The sequence below is a fragment of the Lepisosteus oculatus genome, chromosome 11 (genome assembly GCF_040954835.1).
Source record: "Lepisosteus oculatus isolate fLepOcu1 chromosome 11, fLepOcu1.hap2, whole genome shotgun sequence".
Classification (NCBI taxonomy): Eukaryota; Metazoa; Chordata; class Actinopteri; order Semionotiformes; family Lepisosteidae; genus Lepisosteus; species Lepisosteus oculatus.
In genome coordinates this window covers 9,645,496-9,671,446 of record NC_090706.1, presented here as the reverse complement: position 1 = coordinate 9,671,446, position 25,951 = coordinate 9,645,496, and the positions used below count along the sequence as shown (strand labels likewise).

The window sequence follows — 25,951 nt, the reverse complement described above, 5'->3', positions numbered from 1 at the left end:
ACATTCCCAATTCACTCAGTTTTCATCTTTCTTTACAAACCAGGGACCACGATCACGATCCGTTTTATATCCAACTCAAGATTTATTTACTTATTTGAAGTGGATTCACACAATCGCCGGACGTCAATCTTTCTGACTGTGAGGTCTACATTCAAGTGTTACAAAGGAGGTCATCTGTACCACGAAAAAAAGAAAAATAAAACAGCAGACTCTTGTCAAATGAAAAAATAATGACGCACATCAAGTAGTGTCAAATCACAAACAGCAGCATTGTGCTTTCAAAGCAATCAGAATAAAGTGCTGTGCCTCACACCTTAAGGAGACTGCAGATGCTACATACACAGGTTTTCAACCATTTACCTACCTCACACAACTGGTTTCCATTCCAGCCCCGTCCTGCGGTAAGAGCCCTTAAATGAACTAGAAATTCACTACAGTAGCTTTTCCTAATGTTTTTCTGCTCATAAACAATTGGGAGGTTTTAAGTTTATGTTGCAGAAATGTTTTTTTAAAAGAATCACCAATCTGAAGTCATTTGAGAGCGTCATTAAGCTGACCTCTCAAGAATGTCACCACAGTATTGCAGGAGTATCACAGAGAACTTGGTTCTGTGTAATACCTTTTTCAAGGTGAATTATGAAACCATGAAATTGCTAGTCCAAATTAACGAAGGGCTTGAGTGGAATGAAAACCTGAACATACTTAGTAGGGACTGAGAAACCCAGTAATACTTGGCAGATCGGTAGAAATGGCTTTATAAAATACAATTTAAAAGCAAAAGCTAGCCAAAAAGGGGGATTCACTGAGAATCCCAAAACCTTAACCATACCCGGACTCGATTCTCATTTACGACTCATGCTTGTACCCAATTCCAGTGCTTAGTGCTGCTCCATACCTGTGGCAGGAAAAGAAGTTGTGATTTCACTAGCCCAACCCCATTTAGCTGGATATCCCCAAGCGTTAACCCTATTCCATCATGAGACAGGCTGGAACAGCCCAGTCTCACTAGACTGGTGTCTGTGTTGCCCAACACATAAAGCTAGATTTCCAAACAAAACAAGCATATAATATGGGTACACATTCAAGGTCAACAGATGCAGACCATTGCTGAATGTGACTGCGGGTCAGTTTGTTGGTTTTTAACTTCTTCCTCTTGTTGGATAGAGCATTAATTGTATATAATATATCCAATACTGCTGATAACCAAAATATAACCTGATTAATCTCTCTGGAAGGAGTTAAATTGGACTCAGTGCAGTTTTGCAAGATTCGGGAACACCTGGTTTCTTAAAGTTTGTACTCATCTTCACAAAATGAGTTATAAAATATGTTTGAAACATTACAAAATGGTTAATGACTGTCGTTTGACTATACTATAAAGCTTTCTCCAATACAGGGGGTATAAAGGACCGTTGATATGTTTTGCTATTCTGTCATTCTTAATTAGAATGACATTTTGAACAATGCTTTGGAGAAAGGAAAGCTTCAGATTGCCAGAAGCTGAACCTTCCCTTGAAATGTCACAGTCACTAATTGAAAACCAACAGGCTCTCCATAGGTAACGCTTGAACACTGACAGCACAGAAACACTGTACTCGATCACCGCAGTTACAGTTTCAATCAAAGAAACAGAGCATGGAAGCAATATCCCAAAATGTAAAAAAATGCATCACACAAGCTAAACAGCCCAAGAAAACAGTGCAAACATTCTGTGAGCAAAATAACAGGGACAATCTACTGCAATCTATTGTGCTAATAACCCAGTGCCATGCTGTTAAGAAAGATTGAGTCTGCATGAACATGAGACACGAGGGGGGGTGCTCATTGGCACTTAATAAAGATTGCAGCTCTCCAGCACATACTCCAGTTAGTAGTTCTGGGGAAACTGGGGAAGATTCACTAAGACATACACTCCAGAGCTTGACAGAGGGGGGGAGAGGTCAAGGAGCCTGCAGATATTGTTTAATATGAACAGGAGGCCTGAGCCTCGGGGAACCCATGACAATTGCCCTCATGGGCCTCTCTTTCACAGTTTTAATATACGAGCGTATATTCACAAGTGAACATTCGCATGAAGTGTAGGGATCAGCATATACTCGAACATGTACCTGCTGAGGCTGGATTGCAGTTATGTAAATGCTGAAACTGCACATGGAGTAACTGATTAAAGAACTTCCTTTTCATATTGCATCCAGGCTGCTTCTCCAAACCTCAGATGAACTCTTAAAGGGAACTCCCAAGTTCACTCTTCTCTAAGAGTTAACTCTCCTAAAATTCTCTAATTAAGTCTGGTCTGCCGCAAACAGAGCTGGAAAAAAAAAAGTGAGCCTGGATTTGACACCCCTCCTTTCATTTGTGCCTTGGATTTTGCACCACAGTATACAAAGTGGTATTAAACTGTGCACCAAATTCTCACCAAGTAAACACTGATTCGGGAGGGAGAATGGCAACTCCAAAAAGAGCTGTTTGCTCAAAGCTGAAGACATATCCATGAGGCTTGACGAGTGAGGTGTGTAATGACTCGTGGTGAGGTAGAAATTAATGAGAGGCAAAAAGGATGGGAGACATTAACTAAATATTCAACTAATACCTACCAATGAAAAATCCCCCCCACGTTATTTTATTAATACCTATTTCAAAAGTTAACTTGTGTACACAAAAATTTCTGCATCACTTGTGAATAACCATAATGGATAAAACAAATACTTATGAAAAATATTGGGTTTGAAATATCAGCAAAGCCTGCGATGGCCTAGATAAGGTTGCCATTATTATAAAAAATAGATGCACTGTGGTCCTGAGATATTGGTTGGAGACATGTTAGGCACAAACACAGAGGTTGAGAGCAATTTAAGAAAAAATATGGGTATAGAAGACACAGTAAGAGGTATAAACCTGCAGTCTAAAATTTCTGATGGAATTTCTTTCTACTGAACCAGCATAACATTTTAGCATTAGATTCTGTGTTTCTGTGACCGGACTAAAGTTAATTGCAATTTTTTTTTCCTAAAGTGACAAAGCAAAAAACAGGAAACCAATCAGAGATTGCATCTCACAAGCTGCAGACTCCTGAACACACTGTAGTAAAGAAGCAGTGAAGCAAAGCAAGCAATATTATCTGAACTTCACACAAATAGAAATACACTCAAGATAAGGTAATACACATTGAACCTTCAGCACCAGCTTCGCAGCTGGTCTCAGTTCAAAGGTAGCAAAGCTCCTGTATAGCGGTTTCATTGCACATTAGCAATCTAATTACCTGCCAGAACAGGTGTTTGCATTGACTACACCAAGGCAAACATTTATCCACTTTAGCTGACAAAATGATACAACACCAAATGTGCTCATTAACCAGGCAGATTGGAGAAAGGCAGTAATGACTTGGCAGGGCACCCCCAACAGGACAGCCTGCAAAGCACGATGGGCTCTTAAATCAACACTCAATTTGCAGCTAGTGTATTGATTTATTGAACAGAAACTACACCGGAACCAGTGTAGTTTTATCCTTTTTTCTCCAGTTGAAGCTGGAATCTATGTGCCAATGAAAGACCCAGTTGGCAGGTGGGTGGTACTTGGTATCACTGCCCAGCACGGACTGGCAAGGTGGGTAAAGTTGACCGGAATCAGAAAACTGGGATAAGCACATACCTTACAGCTTTCCTTTCAGAACAGTTCTTAAAACATTACAACATATAAATAAAGAATAAACACTGGTAACAACACAGACATCCCACACCCAAGTGAAGCAGGGATAAATGTGAATTAGTTTCAAAGTCCACAACCATATAGAGACAGAGCTGTGAAGTCCCCTGTTACACCTGGTGCACTGTGCAGGAAAGAGCAGGAGAACCCATGAAGCCTCCGTACTGATTTAGAGTGAGGATACAAGCCATTACGTCAGAATTCCTCCCATCAACAGGTCACTAAATTCCTATGCACTCGTGAGCATTAGGGGGACAGGGTGATGGCAGTGGAGAGTGCCCCATCCAGGGCCAGCGGGAGGGAGCAGTGAGGTGCCAGGGAAGTGGAAGGGCTGCCCCTCACGTCATGTAGCGGGTGATGGCTCTCAGGGAGTACAGCAAGGCCGCCTGCATGCGTGCTTCCAGCAGGATCAGATTGACGTGGACCTGCAGCCGGGAATCAACAGCCAGTGTTATTTAAAAGTAGAGGGGGGAGAAAAAAAAATCAAGACTGTCAGAGTACCATACAAAATAAATCAATATACCGTGCTTGCGGGCTATAAAACAGAAAGACCCCCCCCTTGCTCATTTCCAAACTGACAATAAACCGCAGGCTCAAGTACAATGCCACCACCCATGGGCTGCAGTCACTTCTTTAAAAAGGAAAATCAATAAGACAAAAATTAAAGATTCTTAAAACATCATTTCCAAAGATGAAAAGGCTTGGTACTAAAGAACACAAAATCAAAGGTCTTTAATTATTGACTTGATGTTCTTATCCAGCCAGCAGCCATATCACCCAGCAGCTCTCAACTGGCAGTAACTGAAGCTAATCAGGGTTGAACCTCGTCAGTACCTGGATGGGAGACCTCCTGGGAAAACCTGTGATTGCTGCTGGAAGTTGTGTTAGTGGGACCAGCAGGGGGCGCCCACCCTACGGTCTGTGTGGGTCCTAATGCCCCGGTATGGTGGTATCGACACTATACTGTAGTGGGCGCCATCTTTTCGTATGATATGTTAAACTGAAGGTCCTGACTCTCAGTGGTCATTAAAGATCCCTGGGCACTTCTCAATAAGAGTAGGGAGTTATCCCGGTGTCCGGGCCAAATTTCTCCCCTCGGCCTTTACCATGGCCTCCAAATCGTCCCCATGTATGACAGGCTTGCACACGTCCTGCAATGGACTGGCGCCCCGTCCAGGGTGTACCCTGCCTTGCACTCGTTGCTTGCTGTTTAGGCACCGGCTTCCCGCGACACCGTATGGTATAAAGCGGTTTGGCGAATGACATGACATGTTCTTATCCAAAGCAACCTTCATCTGCAACCATTTATATTTTAATAACTGTGTTTTTTACTGAAGCAATCTGAAGGAAGTGCTTTGCTTAAGGGTACAACAGAGGTGCCCCACTTGGGGTTTTAAAACCCACAACTATTAGGTTACAACTACAGGCCAAATTGTGCACTTTTCCCAATCAACTCTTTGACATAAAGGTTGGTCAATAAGTAGCCTGTAAAGCAAGAAGACCTGTTCACACATTGTTAATGATTTGCATCTCTCATCTTTACTACATCAGAAGTAAGAACAGCTCTTGGTCTAGCTAGCCTCACTGTACCTTCTCTGAATGTCTGAAGTGTCTCCAGAAGCCGTTGTACATCTTGCGGGTGGTCTTCTCTGGGTAGCAGGCCACAGTTTTGATGTAAACCTTCAGACTCCTCTCCAGTAGGTGGTTGACATCACCATAGTCATAGTCATCATACCTGCAAGAGCCCACATCACACCCACACCTCTTTTTAAATGAATATACTTTCAGAGAATGGCCATAAATAATGATTTGCTGGCATGACAATGCAAGACCACAGATCTTGGATTACAATAGCACAACTCTGGAAAGGAAAAGGCAAGCTCTTGATGTGACCAAATCTTTCACCTGACATAAAAACCATCTGCCTGACCAAGTTGTTAAGGTCATAAACATGAGAAACCTGAAACAGGACAACTTTTGTCACATAACTGTACTGAAGTGTTACATCCCGTACTGAAAACTTGTGATTCTTAGATTAGTTTTTGTTCATATTATCTGGGATCTTGGCGATAAATTTGATTAAATACATCAGACCTCAATGTCACATTTGTTTTGTGCATCATAGTACATTTAGCAGCTCAAAAGATATGAATAAAAGGAGGCCAGTCTCTCCAGCTCATTCAACTTCTGATCACAAACCAACTGCATGTCTTCAGCAGTGGGAGCACCCTTTGGTTTATACCATGCTTTTACTGACAGTGTGTTAGGAGTATAGTAGCCTGCAATAGAGCCCATTTCAAGCCTTTTGGCTGTGAGAACCTACACTGTTAGATCAAAAATAGATCTGAGAAAACACTAACAAAAATACTTTTTTGTCACTTCATGTAAAGCTGCATTGTACCCTCACTAGGGAAAAAGGTTTCCTGAAACTGGTTGAAATGGTTACGTTCTGATTAAATAGTACAGAAATTACTTAAATGTGTGATTGCAGAAAGAAAATGAGATGAGAAAAAGCACCTACTATTTCAGGAATACACAGGAGTTGTACACAGTTCACGTTTTAAGAAAGACAACACATTCTGCCTGAGAAAACCAAAGTTCTCTTGACCATCTGGAGCAGGTTCAGCACATGCCCATGGGCTGTGATCCCAAAAGCGCACCTCGCACATAGCCTCACCTAATCCCAAAGACGCAGTGGATGTAGTTCCACACGGCTTTGCGCAGCATGTAGGTATCCACACCGGAGTGCATGGCCATTGTGTTGTAAGTCAAGTTGGAGACTACCTGGAATTTCTCGTCAAGGTGCTGCCCCACATCTGGGTAGAGCCGGTTGATCAGGGAGTAGCCGTGATCCTCCCAGGAGTAGTCCTGTTCAGAGAGAGACAGCCATGTGAAGATAAGAACCTTGGCAAGACCAGAGGACAGTACAGACCCATCAGCGTAAGGCTTGATTTGAGCTACACAAATCAACAGTCTGACTGCCTAACTGGGTATTTCGCCCACTTGCCATGGAGAAACTGTTCTTGCAACTTCAGTCCCAGTTTTCTCTGGTGCTCCACACAGATTATTGGTATGAATGACAGATTAAGGGTTAATATATTAACACTGTTACCAGAATAGGACAATCTAGCTCTTGAATGATGGACTCCTGCAAGGTACACCTCAACTGAAAGCCAATTAGCATCTACAACAATAAGTGACACAACTTTAAACACTAGTACGTTAAGAGCATGGAGTTGCGCCGGCATGCAGACTGCAAATGAATAAGCAGTTTATTCATGCTGAAAAGTGACAGAAAAAGCAAAGGATACAACACTACAACTCTGGAGCCTTCATGTCAAGAGAAATTTCTTCACACCCTAAGGAATGCTTGACATTTATAAAGGTGAGTACTGTGCTCTTTTTACTCTTCAGCATAGTATTGACCACTGTTTTTTCTTATACAAGGACTAGCTCAAAGTCCTGTAAATCCAGAAACAGAATGAAAATAAGGGGAGTCTCATTAATGGGGCTGCCCTTTCATGCTGAATGAAATACAATCCTACAAAAACCTTTCTTTTCGGATGCATCTGGAGAAAAGCTCTCGAATTTGTTTAGAACATAAGGTTGCAAACAAGAGGAGGCCATTAATCCAATCTAGGTCATTTTGTAGGCAGTAATTGAGCCAAGGATTTCATTTAGCTATTTCTTGAAAGAAACCAGGATATTGGCTTCAACAACATGGCTGGGTAGCTTCTTCCATGCCCCCAGGTTTATATTTGACTTCATAATCTCACGGCCCGCCACTGTGTACTACATTTATGCCAAAACCTAATTTTGAAATAGCACCGCTTAGAAAAAAGGACAACAAATTATATTTAGCAGCCAAACTTAAGCAGATACACAAGCGAAAAAAGCAAAATAAAACCAACTGGTGGCATTTAGAAAATGTAATAAGAAACATTTGTGAAGCCCTCTCCTTTTAAGGAACAACAACAAAGCAAATTGGTGATCAGAAGTCTTTAAAAGTTAACAGCCACGGTAACAGAGCATATCTGAAAAGAAATGTTTCCCTTGCAAACTCTGCACATTGTGAACACAGCCACAGGGTCACCTCTGTTGAAAGAAGGGTGTAGTACCTGGGCACGGAAGGTAGGTGGCGCTTGCTCCCCACGACGAGTGAAGTCCTCGTAGCCAAAATCGGGATCCTCCACAAAACAGGACACGGTGGCAGGGGTGGGCCGTGTGCTGTCATCTACAGAACACAATGCATTACGTGATGCAGGATATATCTGTGATACACTAGGGTGGGGTGTCACAAGATCTTTTAAAGGAAGGTGCAGCTAAAAGAAACACAAAACATCCTTAGGGTAAAAAGACAGTGCTGCTTTACTTACAGCTACCCACTTTGCATAACCAGCTGATCCACTCACCAGATTAAAAAAAAAAAATCAATCTTTATGAGAGGAAGATCTACTCTATTCCTGGACTGCAGATAATCACTGACACTGGGCAACCTCAGCTTCTTTGTTTTTAAACTGCCACCCGACCAACCGTCTTCCACAAAAAGTCAGGTGACTTAGGGCAGGCCGGACATTTTGCTTCAAGGGGATTCGGATTCACACAAGAAATACCATCTCATCTGAATTTAACAGCCTCTTACAACAACCCTTTCAGACTGAACTGAAACTGAAGTCAAGACATTTTAAAATATCACAAGAGAGTCAGATCCGGTTGTTAACGTTCAGGCCAGGTGTTGGAATTGTGAACATCGCATGACTGAACGTTCCAACACTGAAGTAACCTGTGTTTTCAGTCACATCCTACATTTGGCTGATAAGAGTGAAACATCAAAGTTTCACTGACTCTGACAGCGCAACGCACGGCTCCAAACATCTGTATTTAAAAAAAAGACCCCAGGCTGCAGGAGATTTCAGCGACAAAAACGGATCACATCCAGCTCCATGTTTATCTGGTGTTAAAAAAGTATTTTTTGGTTTGTACCACAGCGATTCTCTTTCGCATTTTAAACAAAGCACCTGCTAATTTGCTTTACAATTTTTCATGAATGTGATTCATGCAGTAAAATCGCCAGGTTGAGATGTCAGCTGGCCTTGAATACAACAGCAGGTGCCCTCAAACCGGCTGCCTCTCAGACAAATGCCTAGGAAACACCCCCTGGCTCTCTCTTCCTGCAGAGGTGGGTCTGCCGCAGCCTCAGAAACCGGCTTTGGAGGTCCGAAGGAACTGTGGGGGATGCGGAGGGTCCTGTGGGTGCAGCAGGCACCTACCAGAGGGCGCCACCAGCAGGCTCTCGCTCTTCTCCCTCTCAAAGCGGGTGGCCATCTCCTCCTGGCTGGCCTCTTCCTCCTGCTCCTGCAGCAGCCTCATCTTCCTCATCAGGGCCTCCACTTCCTGCAGGGCCTCCCCCGCCTGCACGTGGACAGGGGTCCAAGGCGAAGCCGGGAGAAAAGAGGGGGACAGGGAAGGGTCAGAGTAGGAGTGACCGTGCGAAACGTAAGGCGCGGCGAGAGAACGGCGAGAGAAGTTGCACATTTGTCATCGTTGCCCGCTTCTGAGACTGCGGAAATAAACGGCCAGCGCATTCCAACAAAAGAGAGGTCTCTAAAGCAAAGCAGATGCAACTGAATGAACAAAAAACAATGAAAATCAGTCCTTGAGTGTCATAAGACTTTGCTTCATCCTTATCTAATCCACTCATAACTCCCCCCACGCCCTCCAGCAGTACCTACCCCCGGCCTGCTGGCCCCCTCCTCTGTCGCAGGGCTGTCGGTGGGGTGTGGAGACGGGGAGCGGAAGGCGTGCCCCCCCTCGTGGTCCGGCTCGGGGTTGATGCCGCAGCCGAAGACGAAGGAGGAGAGGGAGTGGTAGTGCGTGAGCAGCACCACCGCGTGGATCAGCTCCGCCAGGCACCAGCCCTCGCCTCCCGGCCGCACCAGGGCCTGCAGCAGCAACACCGCAGCGCTCAGACGCCATTCAAAACACTCATTTAAGCCTTCACTCGGGAGGGAACCATCTGGATGACTCCATCCCCCATTCATTAATCACATTTTTACGCATCTTGAAGGATTAATGGTCCAGTTTGCTCCTTTTCAAGATGTTGGCTACAGCTGGAACAAGGCAGGCATGTGGCTTTGAGACTGCCGTCCATCTGATGTCACTCACCAGCACCAGAGAAATAGCCCAACATACTGTAGTGAGGGCTGGGGGGCTGTAGTTTGGAGTCGCATCAAGCAAACAGCAGCCTCACAAAAACTCCCCTTCGCAGCTACACTGCTGCCCTGCCCAAGGTTAGTGAGCAAACCCGGTGGCGTTCAAACTTAGAAACCAACCAGGAGAGGAACAGTGAAAAGAATACCAGGCGAAAGCTAATTTAACACTCAGAGAATCAACGGGGGGGTACCTGGTCCTGCGTCAAGACCCAGAATGTGGGGTTTATAGCAGCGTTCCAGGCCGGGACGGGGTGCTAACCTCAATGTGCTCCTTGGTGACCAGCCAGGGACGATGCGCCAGCAGTTTGTTCAGCTCGTTCAGGCTCCGCAGCTTCCAGGGCACGCAGCTGAGCCCCCCCAGCCACTGGGGGTCCCCGCCCACCTGCAGGAAGCGGGAGGCATGCAGCTGGACCAAGTAGGAGCACTGGTGACGGGCAGCAGCCTGGACCAAAGACAGGACTTTCAGACAAAGGAATCGAAGGGGTTTACAGCAGGAGACGGAGGTAGAACACTGACTTCTGCATCAAGTGAAGATCTTAAATCTCTGGGGTTAAGTGATAAATGAAAACTGTATTGAGACGAAACAACACGAATGGCACGGTGGAGCAGGGGCTAGCTTTGCTGCCTTGCAGCGCTGGGTCCCTGGGATCAAATGCTGGGGTGCTGTCTGTGTGGAGTCTGCATGTTCTCCCTGCGTTTGTGTGAGTTTCCTCCGGGCACTCCAGTGTCTTCCCACAGTCCAAAGACAGGCTGGTAAGTTAATTGGCTTCTAGAAGAATTGGCGCTGGTGTGAGTGCGTGCATGCCTGTGTCTGTTTGTGCCCTATAAAGGACTGGCATCTGGGCCAGGGTGTATCCTGCCTTGAACCCGCTGCTTGCTGGCATAGGTTGTGGCTCCAGTACTGGATAAAGCAGTTAGAAATGTCATCAATTTCCCTATGGGATTAATAAAGTATCTATCTAGAAAATGGATAGACGAACCACCAGGACAGACAAGGCAGTACCGTACCATGATGGCAATGTAGTGTCGCCAGGCGTAGGGCAGCGGCCCGTCCAGCTGGAGCAGGTAGTGCTGCGCGCGCAGGAAGCTGCTGAGGTACTCGGGGTGCAGGCCCATCACCATGGTGACGTGATCCACCCGGCCCAGGGACACGAACGCCTCGATGAGCACCTGCTCGCCCTGCTGGACCCCCTCCTCCGCAATCTGAGGAGAACGCAGCACGCGGGTTACAGCCCCGCTTCGCTCCAGAGGCAGAGACGCCTACGCATGGACGCCGCTCGAGAGCTACACAACAGTACTAAAAGCGTGGGGATAAGCACAGCAAACTGAAGCAGTGAAAAGGGCAAAGCCAAGAGAGCCATTTAAAAATGCTCAGTGGAAAAGCTTTAAACATGAGAGCTGCCGAGTCTCTGGTCGATTTGGGCAGTGAGCTGCACACAAGAGGCTCCATGTGGAGACCAGTCTTCCGAGTAAGACGACGTGAACTGGCAGTTCTCAGATTAATAGATTGATTACACGTGTGTACCAAATCCCTAAGGGGAGCTAGAGTTAGACTATTCAGCGCCTTATGCTTTTACCATAAATTCACCAGATTTAATTCCTCCAGTTCTTCCCAGATAATGCTGCTAAAAAAAATCACTAAAACCCGACTGTCATCATTTTTCAGCTCTATGTCTTAATTACCAGTGTGTCACTCATTCACTCCCTTGCAGACAAATCAAACTCTCTGAATGATTAAAAAAAAAAACAAAAGTGACCATTTCACAGAGAGGTCAAGTTTTAATTATGTGACACATGATTTGGGAAAAAAAGGAGAAATCAGCATCAGTTCAGACTGAAAGCAAAAACAGCAGCCCAGTACAAAGTAGTTAGAGATCAGTATAATGTAGTAAAAAAAAACAACAAACAGGGACTCCTGAGTGGCTCAAGTGGTAAAGGCGCTCACCAGAGAGCAGTGTTGTACTATCGGCTGAGTACCACTCGCTAAGGGAAGGGTGGGATACACTTATCGGGTGGGTGTGAGAAAAACGACTGGTGATTCTAAATAAAATAAATAAATAGGAAATTCCTCTTACTCCAAAAAAAATAAAAACAAGCAAAGTTTTATCTCATTTAATGAAGCTTTTCCTTTAAAAGTTAGATAAGCAAGAACACTTAAGTCTTACATCAGTGTATCGGCCTCAGGACTAGGGATTGAATAACTGCACTCCTGCCAGAACATCCTCTCACTCCCAGCACCTGAGGGAGAGGCCCAGTCCATGTAGGCATTGATTGTCTCTACTCTCTGTAAACATTGTTTTATAGAGCACAATTCTTAACAAAAAAGGAATTATTAAAACATCTGAAGTCCAGAGAAGGGAGAGGTAAAGTACCCCATATGAAGGAATGCTCTTTTTCCCCCAATAAGTAACAGGACAGTATTCACAGCTCATTCACTCCTCAATAGCCCCACGTCCACAAAAGACAACTCTCTCTCTCACTAAACTGCACACACAAACATGCTTATGGGTTGTTTCAGGAGCACTGTAGTGGTGAGTTTTGATTTATGCGCTCACTAGCTCTTTAAAACAGGAGATGTGCTCTCAGCAATGTCACAAGCTGGGAGTGCAGTGAGAGGGACAGCACAATGATGGGTACAGAGACACTGACATGGTTAATGGAAATCAGAACTGGCATTTCACTGGCTTTTTCCTGCTGGATCTGGAGAGTCAAGAGCTAGCACTGGTCACATCACAGGCCTCAGTTTCCCAGTTGAACAAGTCAACACCCTAAGTGATACGTTTGCCTGTTCCACATTAAACACAGTCAGACTAAACTGCTTTTACCTTTAAGCAAATGCACCCTATCACTTGGTCTCCCTACTCAGCACAGTGAATAATGTTGGACCCTTCTGGGATACGCGGATGGTTGGAAATATCTTTTTGCTACTTTACCTCTGTTGCTGGGATGAAGAAACTCGGTCCTCTCCCTAGGACTTGTGGAACCTCAACACCTCGCTCCTAAAAGGAAACAGAAAAAAAATCCACTCTGGTCACAATACTATTTGATATGACTATGATGTTTTCAGAGAGCGTCAGTGTAACAAAGCTTGGGCTATAACAAGCCTTTCATAATGAAGGTAGACGGGCAACAGAAAACTTTGTTTGCCCCAAACATATAAGGGAAGCAGCGTTTTGTTGAAGTAGGTATAATCTCAATCTTGCACACTCTGAATTGTTGTCCACACATATAGCCTATAACACCCAAAGTTTAGAAGCTTGTGGATTTGTGGAAAAAGCTGAAGTTTTGGCTTATGTGGAAACCAGACATGGGTTAAATGTTTTTGCAAACACTGTTCAAATGTTCTTAGGATTGTATTCAGCCCTAATCATCAAATCACATCATTTCAATTAGCATCCATTCAGCTCAAACAAACCCACTCACGGTCTCCTACACCACCTTAAAACTGCCCCCTTTAGAAGTTTCTGAACAGGTGAAAGGACAGTAAACTCAGTGTGGGTATATGCCAAGCAAGCCTCACCTTTAAGCATACAACCTTAGTGCTGTTTTAAATATTTGCAAATAAACACAAGCCTCTGTGTGCTCTACAGACTTGAAAATGCAAAAGGGCTCTAAAATATAAATACTTAATTCCAGTAAACCAAAACACAAAGAAAACCATCAGTCTGCCATCAGACTGGCATTTCATCTCATTCTAGATCTATAATGCAGGGTACAGCTCTTTCACTTTCTCTATCTTACTGAATGATGCAACGTGCCTGAATGTTGCCCGAGAACGGTAAAAACAATGAGACAGCCATTTCAGGGAAAATGTCGGAGTTGTGAGAATCAAAGCTCTCTCCCAGTCAAAAACTGCCCATTCCACCTCTCTTAGCAATGATGTCACTGGCCTGTCTACATCCCCTTACAGGAGTTTCAGGACTCCTACTGCAGAAAAACATCAGAAGCCAAGATTGTCCTTAAACTTGGATCACAACTGCCCCCTTTTCTCACAGATCTGTGATCTAACGTCTTTTTAGGACCACCTCCCTTCATTAATCTACAGGTTTCAGATTTTCACACCTCACCCTGTGATCTCCCTTTGTTTGGGCACTCTCCTCTCACTAGTCGTGTTCTTTGTGTCCCTGCTACCCTCCCCCTCAGTCCCTCACACCTGAAGATGGCCGAACAACTGAAACACTGTGTATCTTTCCTTCTCTCTTTCAATGTGGAATTAGACTTTACTTGCTCCTTTGCAGCCAAAGCACACTGATGCAGCCCCTAACTTAAATGATAGTAAAAACCTGCTCTTCTTAAGTTTGAAGGAACTCGTACAGATGAGCAGTTTCACAGATGAACCCCGCATACATGGCCCCAGTTTACAAACTGCTGTTACTACAGGAAAGGAACTCTTTACCTGAAACTATCCCACACTTCATTAAGACTGTATGATTGTAGTGCACTGCCACATGCCCTGTAAGGAGCCCTTCACGGAGATGAACTTTAAAACAGACAACTCAATAGGATTACCTATGAACCCTTAGTTACACCAGGCAAAAAGAAAACTGCACACTGAAATTAGTAGCATACTCTGACAGGATCTATCAGCACTTTATTTGAACTGAGCCTTCACACACTATTTAAAATTGAACAAATTTAACACAGCATGACAGAGCAAAACCTCAAGGATATCAGTAGTAAATCAGTCTGTAAACTGTATACAGTTGGTAAGTATCTAAAAACAAAGTGCGTACATTTTCCATTGCCAACAGGAAACACAGATTGCCTTCAAATCCATATCTCATGCAATACATAACTTCACTTCAATCTCAGCTGATCTTGCGGGATGGTATTTAATCCCTCCAAGATTGACAAAGTACACAAAATGTTTCATGGAAGAAAAAAAAAACATTCCTCATTTAAGAAGACGTTTAAGAAGTTCAAAACATCCTAGAGCATTTCATAGGACAACTAGTGCCAAATCATTATGTTCATAGAGTCATTTTCTTTACTTGTTGAGCAAGTGCTTTATGTATAATTTTAGTTTTTAAATGTTATCATCATCATTCTCTATAGAGTACACATTTACAGGAAATAAACTTCTAAAAAAAAAATCTTACAAAAAGGTAAAACTCTAAGATCACCTAGTCCTGTTTTTTCTCCAGGTCACCAGATTTTCAAGTGCTTCAACTCCTTTTGAAAACAAAAATGTCCAAGTTTCCAAAACAGAAGACATGTAAACTTTGGCTGACCTACCAATGGTCAGTACCTAATCAGAACACACCGTCACATTTCCAATTGGATTAAGTAAAGCTCTAGGACACAAACAGCTGCCTTTAAAGACGGGGCATTCGGCTCCTGAGTCCCTCCAGCCCTTGTAATAAAAATCACCACCCGGATCACAGCAAGTCAGCTCTGACAGCCCTGCAAACAGGACTGAGTTGGGATTGCGCCAGCAGGCAAGAAGGGCATCAAGGAAAAAAAGGGGAAAAAAAAAAACCTCTGTATTCTGCAATTGTAAACCGACACCAGAGGAGTGCTGTAAATCAGGTAAAACACAGCACTCCCTCAGTAACCCTGCTGAGATGAAAATTTCAGCACTTTCCCGAAGAAAAGCAGCTCTTCCTGACAGTGGGTGTTCCATTATTCTCCAGCTGAGGACACACAACACCCTAGGAACCCCTGAGCAACTCCAACAGCCTCCTGTTAAAAATGCAGCCCCCACAGAAAGTTCGTTTTAAGCATGGGGGGAGGAGGGGGAGTGTCTTTGGACTTGGCTACTTTGTCCATGAATCCCTTCTGAACCTTGTCTTATACCTTAAAGATAAAGATGATAAAGTCCTCCAAGTCACCCCAGAGCTTTCAGTGGACAGTCATACTAACCTCGTCAGTTTTGCAGTCAAATTCCTTACAAACGCATAAGAACCTCAGTATGTTTACAAATTCGGCACCTCTGACTTCCAACTCATCACGCCCAACTGTTTCTTGAAAGAAATCGAAATTGTCTTCAACAACACGCCCAAGTAGGTTGTCCCATACTCACAAAGCCCTTTCTATAAAGAGAACCAACTGTTTTCAATTTTGCACACACAATTTACTTTGAGGATCAAAAGCAAATATTCATGGAAAACATTAAAAAAAAGACTTTCACATCCTGAACCATAATCTGAATAACTACATTCAACTTCGAGGTCAATTTGTTTCCAAATACACAGGAAAAAGTTTTCTTGATACCTATGCTGTTTGTTTATTGTAATTACCACTTGAAATGGTAAAATGTTTTACATATGCCTATCAAAACAGCCGGTTTCCTCATAAAGCAGCATCAGAATTATGTTAAGATATAACAGACTGTTACCACGGAGCAGAATTTTTGCAAATGTTATTCTGATCTATAAAGGTGGGTGTGGGTTTGGGGTGGAGAGAGCAGTGGATGAGAAAGGAATCATTTGTATTACATCAGTCAAAAAAAAAACATAAAACCGAACGCCGAATCTACATGCTTATTGATATTTCAAAAAACGTATTTCTTGCCAGATTAAACTGCTCAAAGTATTTCCCTTAAGCAAGAACCTATGATCTGACTGCCATATCAAATGCCATATCCAAGAGACCTTGGAAAGCCAGGAAATACAATCTTGCCCCGAGAGGGTATTTGAGACGGCTTCACCCCACCATCTAACTTGCATATATCAAACTTGTGCCCTCCATTACACGCAAATAGCGATATGTTTGACCGCGAAAATTGTCTCGACTATGGACCAGATAACTGGCCCACCTGACAGAAAATATGAAGTTCTGAACTCTGCAGAAAGTTAATAAAGACCCACAGAGCAGATAACGCAGATACATCGATAACGACAACGAAATATTTTGACAATGACAATTTTAATAGCACAACTGCCCGAAAAGCACTAAATTTGTTTCGATGGCAGAACGTACGAAAATGTGAAACACACTGGAGCTAACCTGCACTTTTAAACACCCGCAAAAAAGCGAAAAGACAAGCTGCGGTAATACGGACAAAGGCGAAACCAACCTCATTAGAAGAAATCTTATTGAACAAAATCGCAAAAACATGACAAAACGTGGAAAAAACTGCATATGTAAATAGTTTTACCTTCATCGGAATCGGTCGAGACGTCCTTTGGAATTAAGTGAAAATCTACCGTCAGACCGTATTGCATTGCCTCTGCTTCTCTGGGCTCACAAGCGCAGAACACAACAGCTGAAGCGAGCGCCAAGGCACGTCATAGAGTGCAGGTTATTGCATCACTTCTGACGTAACCAGGCAGAAAGTCCCCGCCTGTGCTTCACAGCACCAGCACAAGACGAAATACCCGAGCAGGAGAACTACTTTTACACTAGAGCTGACAAAATACCAGAAGCACAGTATTCACTTTTACATACATCACTACTTCACTTTGTCATCTATTTTATTATATAACCATCTATAGCATCTGTTATTTAAGATATTTAAAAGTATACAGCTCTGGTGGGGAGCTGCGTCAGCATGCATAGTCTGCAAAGGAACAAGTAATGGGTTTATTCCATGCCGAAAAGAGAGAAAACACAACGTTTCGGCTGTGAAGCCTTCTTCAGGTGTACCGTATACAGCTCTAACTGGTATGTTAGATATTGTATTATACTTTTTGCGTAAAACGATAAAATCGCATACCAAAAGAAAAAAAAAGGATTGATAACAAAACAACAGGTAGACCAAGGCTTTTTTTTTGTTGTTGTTGTTTTCTTCATAGACCATTTTTAAAAATAACACTCCGCGCAACACCATGCCCAAAACCCAAACGTTTATCTCGATTTAGCAAATAAAGTGACATGTTCTCGGTTCTGTACTGTTCTGGCCATTCCCCGTTGAACATGGAAAACGACAATGCAAACGACTCCAGGGCAACAAGTCTCGACTTGCGCCAACAGCTCAGAGACAAGTCCACTAACCAGCAAGCACGGAGCAGAAAACACATTTTAAGAATTTACAGAAGTGTAAACTATGAGAACAGACTGGTTAAAAAGTAAAAGTTTTAGCTATAAGACGGCGCTATCCGACTGTACCAACTGAAACCCAAATGCCTCTCTGCCACTTTTAAAATAGCAAAATTGAAATAACGTCTTTAATAACTAGATGCCAATTTAATCAGTCTCCTGCTGTTGCATTCTTTGATGGTCGAGGTCACTATCAGAAATCCACATTTTCCCTTTCTGTTCCTATGCTGTCATTCAAATCAGTGGGCTTTTTCCCTGCCTCTTGATAGCGGTATGTGCTCAGCTTAATTTAAAATAAATCACCCACGACTCAGATCCGTGTTAAGAGAATAAACGTTTGAATCGAGAGGCGGATCTTAGTTCCTCGCAAAATTCCTAACGCTAGTTATGACCGATTAGTCAATCTCATCTAGAGATGCAATGTAGACTTTTCATTAACTATTACCCTTTACAAAAATATAATACGATCTTATCAATGTTTGTGAGGGAAAAAAAAGTTTCAACATAAACCTCTAATTGTCCTTTTCCGTGCAGTGTTCTGTTAAATAGCCGAGATTTGCAGATGCCAAAAACGCTGTAAAGGGTTCTAGTTAATATCCCTTTTATTAGGTGGTTGTTTGCGGAATTAACAACCTAATACCATTAGATTACAATATCGACGTGCAAAAGTATCAAGAAATACTGCCAGTCGGAATCCCCGTTTGGGAATCACAGACAAGCCCAGTGGGACGTATTTAAGACTTCATTTATTTCTACTGCTTCCATTCAGATGTGAAGTCAACCCGCCAGGGAACCTGCCTGGGTGATTTCTTCACAGATGCCTGTGAAATGTTTCACTTTTTGGCTAACCTACCACACCGAACACGGTAAAATATGTGTGCGTTTGTAGGTGTAGAAGGAAGAGCGTGGTAGGACACGCGAAATATTTAACGATAAACTTAACACGCGTGAAGCAATCTGCGGGTGGGATACGCGCATCCCTTCTGGCTTTTCGGCCAGTTTGATGGGATCTGGGTGGACTCCGGCAGCCATTCTAAGTGGCTGCATAAGGGCACCATGCTTAGGTTACAGTGAGCCTGAAGGAGGGTCAGCAGGCGGCCATTAATCACGCAGCGGTCACTCGCAGCGGGACAGAGCTGGGCTCCCAGGAGCGAAGCGCACGTAGGCGCTGTCCTGGTAAACGTGCCGTCCCGGGGTGTCCTACATAAATGCAGCAACAGCAGCGCCCAGTTGCGTCAGGCACATAGCAGTTTTCACAGCAGGTCAGCACTCTGCTATTTAAATAAAGCACTTTTTAATTACTTCGCTGTGAATGGGCTCCGAGGATGTTTCAAAGCCAAAATTTTCCATTGACGCCAAACTCACTTTTATCTAACACTGAAGCGATCTTCAGCACGAAAATGACAGAAGACGCAGAAGGCATTATTACTACTGTGGGTTCCAAGAACAGAAAGCTCTAATAGCAGATGTTTTTGTGGGGAGGGGGGTCGATCTGCCCTAAATCTATGCTACAGTTTTAGTTTTAGATTAATCCAGTGATTAGTCAAGGTAATTCAATCCAGCATAGGTCCTTACTCATTTTAACAGCACAAATGTTTGGGATTGAAACCAGTAAAAAGCAAAGGACTACTGAGCTGTGGAGCTGGCAAGCACCAGACATATTATAGGCTGGTTTCTGTCATTTGAGGTCTTGAACTTATTTCAGGAGTCTGTGTGTTCTCTTGTGATTCTTTGTTCAAAAGGGAGAACCTGAGAGAACCTTAAGGTAATTCAGAATTCACTATCACTAGGGTGTTCTTTGAAAAATAGGCAGTATGCACAATTAAAACAAGATACAGTATACAGTATATCTATACAGTGTCTTCAGCACAGATGACATGACCTAGTGAATGTTTTTAAAATGTCAGCCTTTATCGGTGTTGCATCACTGCACAGCAGACCTGAGAAGTAGAGTAAAAGTTATTCCAGTGACTAGGCAATAGTGTGGAGCAACGGTTAGGATTTCTGCTCATAATGAGCAGGTTAGAGGTTTGAATTCCAGGTGCTGTTCCACTCTAAAGCATGGGACTCAACTAAAATGTCTCCAGTAAAAACCAAGTTCTACAAAGCTGTGTTGGATACGTCAGCAAATCGGTGTAATGCATTTGAGTCTTCTATGATTTTATGCAATCATCCTACAATTCAGCAAAGATTTCAATATTGAACAAGCAAACAGCCTTCAAAAAAATGGGAATGAAGTTAATAATGTAGCAGCTCTAATTGCAATGCACCAGCCTTTCAGAAGGACTCGTCTAAAGACTCTGAAGGTGAGTGTTCACATAGTTCTCTCTTTAATGAAGAGGGACAGGTTTTATAAATCAGTCAGGTCCATCTAACCAATTAGTCTGTATTTACCCTAAGATGACCCTGCCCTGACCCTCAGGGGTCAGTGTGAGAAGTATGTGCTACAGAGCACATTTGCAACAGAAGAAGGAGACTCAATCTCTCCATCCTAAAAACAACTAATTATACCATTTGCATTGCTGCCCATTAATTTACAGACACTAATTTAGTTCTTCAGTCGTTTGGAATTGTAAAGAGAAAGGGTGTTTATTCCAGTGTTGCCAGCTAAATTCAACCCTAGTGTTGTACATCTGGGGAATTACTGAAGTTCCGCTGTAGTTCACTGCTAAATTTGTCATTTCGCTGCTGTGCAGTAGAATTGCTGGAGAAGAATAACTGCGTTGCATCACCCAGGCTGGCGCTGTGCTCCAGGGGTGGGTGGTGTGGATGTCTTCTTATACGTAATGCGGTACATAAACGCAAGCAATTACCCATCCATCCAGCCATTTTCTAACAACTCTTTTCCAATTCAGGGTCACAGAGAAGCCAGAGCCTATCCAAAAAACAACGGGCACGAGGCAGAATACACCCTGGATGTGATGGCACTCCATCACAGGGCAGACATACACACATTTGCAACAAAGCTGATTTTCCACAAACACAGGGCGAGCTATAAACCCCACGCAGACAGCGGCTTGGGAATTGAACCCGGGGCCCCAGCACTGCTCAAACATGCCACCCGCAAGCTATCATGAATATACTGTAGACAATGGCAACAGTTCAAACAACCAGTCACATCTTGGCTGGCTGCTGTGTTCAAAGAAATGTGCCACGGTACCAAATATCAAGAGGAAATAATAATGTAGAGTGGAGGCTACAGTATCCTAGGGGTTTTCAGCATCACCAAGACCTTTGGCATAAATGAATAATAAATAGAATAAATAACAAACCCATAAATATAAATACAATCCTTATATAGCACATTTTTAGACACTGTACTCAAAATGCTTTACAGGTACTGGGGAATCCCCTCCACCACCATCAATATATGGCCTCCGCCTAATGCAACGACAGCCACAAAGCACCAGTACACTCATCACACACCAGCTATCAGTGGGGAGGGGAACAGAGGCATGAAGCCAGTTCATAGATGGGGATTATTTGTAAACCGTGATTGGTAAAGGCCAATGGGAAATTTGGCCAGGACACCGAGATAACTCTCCTGTTCGTTTCGAGAAACGCCCTGGAATTTTTAATGACCACAAATAATAATAATTGCTTACACTTATATAGCGCTTTTCTGGACACTCCACTCAAAGAGCTTTACAGGTAATGGGGACTCCCCTCCACCACCACCAATGTGCAGCATCCACCTGGATGATGTGACGGCAGCCATAGTGCGCCAGAACGCTCACCATACATCAGCGATCAGTGGGGAGGAGAGCAGAGTAAGGTAGCCAATTCATAGAAGAGTCAGGAGCTCGGTCTTATGTCTCATCCAAAGGACAGCACCTCATGGCTAAAGTGACCAGGTTGCGAGCAAGACCACAAATAGGAATGAAGAAGAGAAATATTTATTGATCTGTCCCAAGGTGTTTAAGAAGCTCTCAAATAATAAAAAAATAACAAAATACACATTATAAACCGCTCCTGCAGCTATGTTAAACACCTCAATCTCTCGGAGTTCAAGAACAAGGTTTATGATGAACCACTTTTGTCATCGGCTTACAACTTAAATGAATAGGTGATTTTGAAGACAAATAAAAAGAGCTTGGTGATGAGAAATAAAACGCATTAACCTTCCCCAATCATCCAAACATTCAGTTGTCAGCAAGGACATCCATACACAACTACTGCAGGTGGATCTACAACAACACTTGTCTGTGGATACAAGCTGCGGTTTCGCTGTACATGTCCCTCTCACCTCTGCGGCGTGAAGGAGCTCTGCCGCTTTTTCTCTGATGTCGCGGAAGGGGCAGCTCTTGGACACCCTCAGGAGCTGCAGCAGAGTCTCTTTGTCGAGCTTCGGCGAACTCTCTCCCGGTTCCGCCAAGCCGGGCCTCTCGCTACCCAGGCACAACAGCACCGCCTGGGTCAGCGCGTCCAGGGCGGCCGCTCGCTCCTTCTGGTCTCGGCTACACAGCCGCTCGAACTTCCTGGAGTCCCACACCGGTTCGGACCTCGATGGCTTCGGACATGGCTCCTCTTGATTCGGGTCCCCTGCCTGGCTCCATTCCGAGGCTGAGACAGGAACAGGAGTCATCTCCAGCATTTTTATAATATGACCAAGTCGATTAATTCAAAAAGTCACTATGATCTTCCGCTGCGCTATTGGCCCTATGCTCAGATGGCTATACTATTATAAATAAACTTAGACACAGCAGATATTTTTCTACCAGTATTAAACGATGCTCTAAGCTTCTTCGTTGCGTAGTGCAAAACATATTTGCCATCTTCAGGTGCTGTTATACGGCTAGCTGGAATTCAGAGCTCAAAAACAGAAACTGCATCCATGGCGATAATTCGTTACGACGAAAAAAAACCCCGTAAATTGCTGACGTTTGAGCAAAATCGAGGACAAATGCTAAACTGATAAAAGGGAAAAATACAAGCTAAAAGAACGAGATCGTTAGGAAACCAGCTGATGCAATTACTTCCGAAGCTGCTGTAATGAGATAAAAGCAACGGTGTACAACAGTTCATGGGAATTGAAGTTTTATAAATACAATCCCATATTTCACACCAATGAAGCCGAAATATACAAGGGACTACAAGCACGGAGACCCATGTAAAATGTATTTGGTGCTCGTGATTGGCTCCCTTGCAACCAACAAAAAACGCAGTAGGGAAACTCAACTACGGTGGCTGAGAAGTGAAGTTATTTCAGAATCGCAGAAGTAGATGAGATGTGTTAAGCGATTTTAATAAAATAAGCCAAAGGAACCTGATTCCCCTTCTTGTTTGTGACCGTGGTTATATTGTACTTATTGTTCTTTCCCGTTGTTATCTGGGAAAGAAAACATTAAAATCTGAACAGAAATTGATTGTTTCGACGATGTTTAGAAGTAGCTGTATGTGGCCCAGCGAACGCGGTTGACACCGGGTCTGCTGATGATCAACGTGCTCCTTTGGGAGTTTCTCAAACTGTGGTTTTGGGGCACACTTTGAAACTTGAAGACATTTTTTTTGTTATACAGTAAATATTTTAATAACATGCTCCTAATTATTCCTTATTTATTTAGTTATGGTCCATTTATCTTACATCCAAGTAGCTTATATATCCAGAAAATGGAAACGGAGTGCATTTATTATCTCTTACCGTTAGAGGCGTTGTAGTCACGCGTACCCCTTGCCCAGCTTCATTGCGCGGTCGGCTAAGCAGAGTACTTCGCTGTTGGTAAACTGTTTTAAAACTTTCACAAACAAGGCTGTCTACTGTATATTATTATATTATTCGTTCCGTGTGTTTGGAGTTTTACGACATATCTCTACGAGCTGGGACTGCACAGCTCCAATACTTTTGAAGAATATTATTTTTTTAAAATCCGCAAAGAAATGAAGTGAGACTTAAAACGTGTTTTTTTTTTACAAATAACCACTATCCGCAAGTTTCGTGTCATTCTACAATTCATCATGAAAAAAACAACTTGATTTACTCACATGACAGCTTGGGCAGGTTGCGTTGAAAGTTGTAATAATTCGACTAAATCACTCCATTCAAACAGTGCAGTCGAAAACATCGATACCAATTCTTTCCACACATAGAGTGTCCTGCAATAGGATTCACACCCTTCCAATGATGTCTCACTTTGTTGAATTAAACATCAGTACAGTATGCGCATTTTCTTGGAAGTGAATGCATTTTTTATTGAAACTTGAATGGCTCAAACTGAACACTTTTATATGTAAAAGTTAAATGTCAAAATGCGATATCAGTGGCAGAGGGTGACAGCGTTTGCATGGCACTGGTGTGTGTAAATAACCAGAGAAAAGGAAACTGCAGACAATGCACACCTTATTTCCACGGACCTCCTCCACTAGGAACCCCAGTTCTTCCCAGGATGCAATTTAAAATGCTTTTCTTCTTCCTTTGACCATTAAAGTACTTCTGATTTGTGACTTAGAGTTCGTCAGGATGGCCGAGTGGTCTAAGATACCTGATTTCATGACTTACGTCTTTCCATTGCTTGGGTGTTCTGGTCTCTGACTTGGGGTGGGGGTTCAAATCCCGCTCCTGACAGTTAATACCTCTGATTTGTGAATAAAGAATATATTCTCATGACTGAAAGTGAGTAGTTTTCAATAGTTAATGTCACTAATGTATACAAATAATAGCAAAAAAAAAAATGAAATTAAGGTTATTAATGACCTGCATATTTTAATTATGAACCAGCATAATTGTCGTAATATCATGATCTTATTGCCTGTGTAAACATTAGAAAATTAATCTTTAATTATTTTAACTATTTAGAAATAGTTTTTAATTTTGAATTAGATGTTTTTTTTCATTTTGAAAATGGGAAAAAATATGGAGGTCATATCGTTTCAGTGTATTATAATGATCAGATCATTTATGAATTATTTGTAGGGTAATATTGATTTTAGTTCATGAAAACAGCATGTGTTTTCATTAAGTGAATTTGTCTGGTGTATTTATATTATTAAGATCAATTATAATACAGTGGCAGTGTAATTCCTACAGCTGGGCGCAATTACAAATCAGATCTATGTGAAAGAAGGATTCACAGATTTTTAAGTGCCCATGAAATTGAATTAGTTCTTACATGTTTGATTCAGGCATGCTAAAGTGCATTTGCAACTGCAAATAAATGACTTAATTAATTAGGCTGCTTGAAATGCCTGCAGTGTTCTTCCCATCTTTAATGAATGAATGACAGAAGTCAAACATAAACCTCCCAGACTGCAAATGAAGGACTTAATCACCAGAGATGTTTTCTTGCAGTTGATTACTTTTTTTAAATTATTTTATTTTATTGTTTGGATTGAGACTTTTATGTAAAGACTCTTTTTAGTGCAGCTGTCTCTACAGACTGCTACTCCATGCATTGTTGTTTCCCAGTCAATAAAGTTTTTTGTAAGAAAAATCCCATGTCTTTCTTCTGTTTTTTCTTCTCTGGATTCCTTGTCTCTGGCCATGGTGGTTTTTTACCCTGGGATGACAAAGCTAAATCTGCCAAGTAAAAGTTACGTTTGTCATATCTGTGCTTAAGGTGGGACTGAGCAGCATCTGTGAGGCACAAGATGAATCCCTGCACTGGGTAAGAGATAGAGTCAACACAGGGAAAGTGCAGGCAAGCATGGTGCAGGCATACACAGTCCGGGATTGTGGCGAGATACACGCATAGTTCAAAGCTGGAGAAACAGTGAAAGCACAAAGGGAATTCCAGAATTATAATCGAAACAAGTGGGCAAAGTTCAAAGCATGGGAAACAAACAGGTCCAAAGCAAAAAGGAGCAAATCCAGAGAAGTGGTCAGAGACAGTCTAGAGTTGAGAATCCAGGAAGAAACAAAACACAAAGGAACTCAGTAAAGGAGCTAAAAAAAAGGCTGAGGTCAGAGTTCATCTCTTTATCAGAGCCCCAAGAATTGTCTGAGCAGAATTGAAATATTCTGCACCATCTGATGCAGGATGTACATTGCCTGCAGGTGATATAGGTTTTCTGTCAGAATGTGTTTCCATGGTAACCAGCATTAAATGACAGGTGATTGCATG

The 25,951-nt window shown here is 42.9% G+C and overlaps 1 protein-coding gene across 1 annotated transcript; it reads right to left on the bottom strand.

Moving 5' to 3' along the window:
* Window positions 1–62: 62 nt before the first annotated feature.
* Window positions 63–22,891, bottom strand: sesn2 (sestrin 2). The gene is made up of 10 exons (XM_006631297.3): window positions 22,141–22,891; window positions 12,848–12,913; window positions 10,923–11,117; window positions 10,174–10,356; window positions 9,435–9,644; window positions 8,973–9,114; window positions 7,821–7,936; window positions 6,380–6,570; window positions 5,293–5,437; window positions 63–4,127 (listed from the first exon to the last, which is right to left on the bottom strand). Exons 1-10 carry the CDS (start codon window positions 22,486–22,488, stop codon window positions 4,041–4,043), a joined length of 1,683 nt encoding a protein of 560 aa, XP_006631360.2. The 5' UTR covers window positions 22,489–22,891; the 3' UTR covers window positions 63–4,040.
* Between the last annotated feature and the right edge of the window lie 3,060 nt (window positions 22,892–25,951).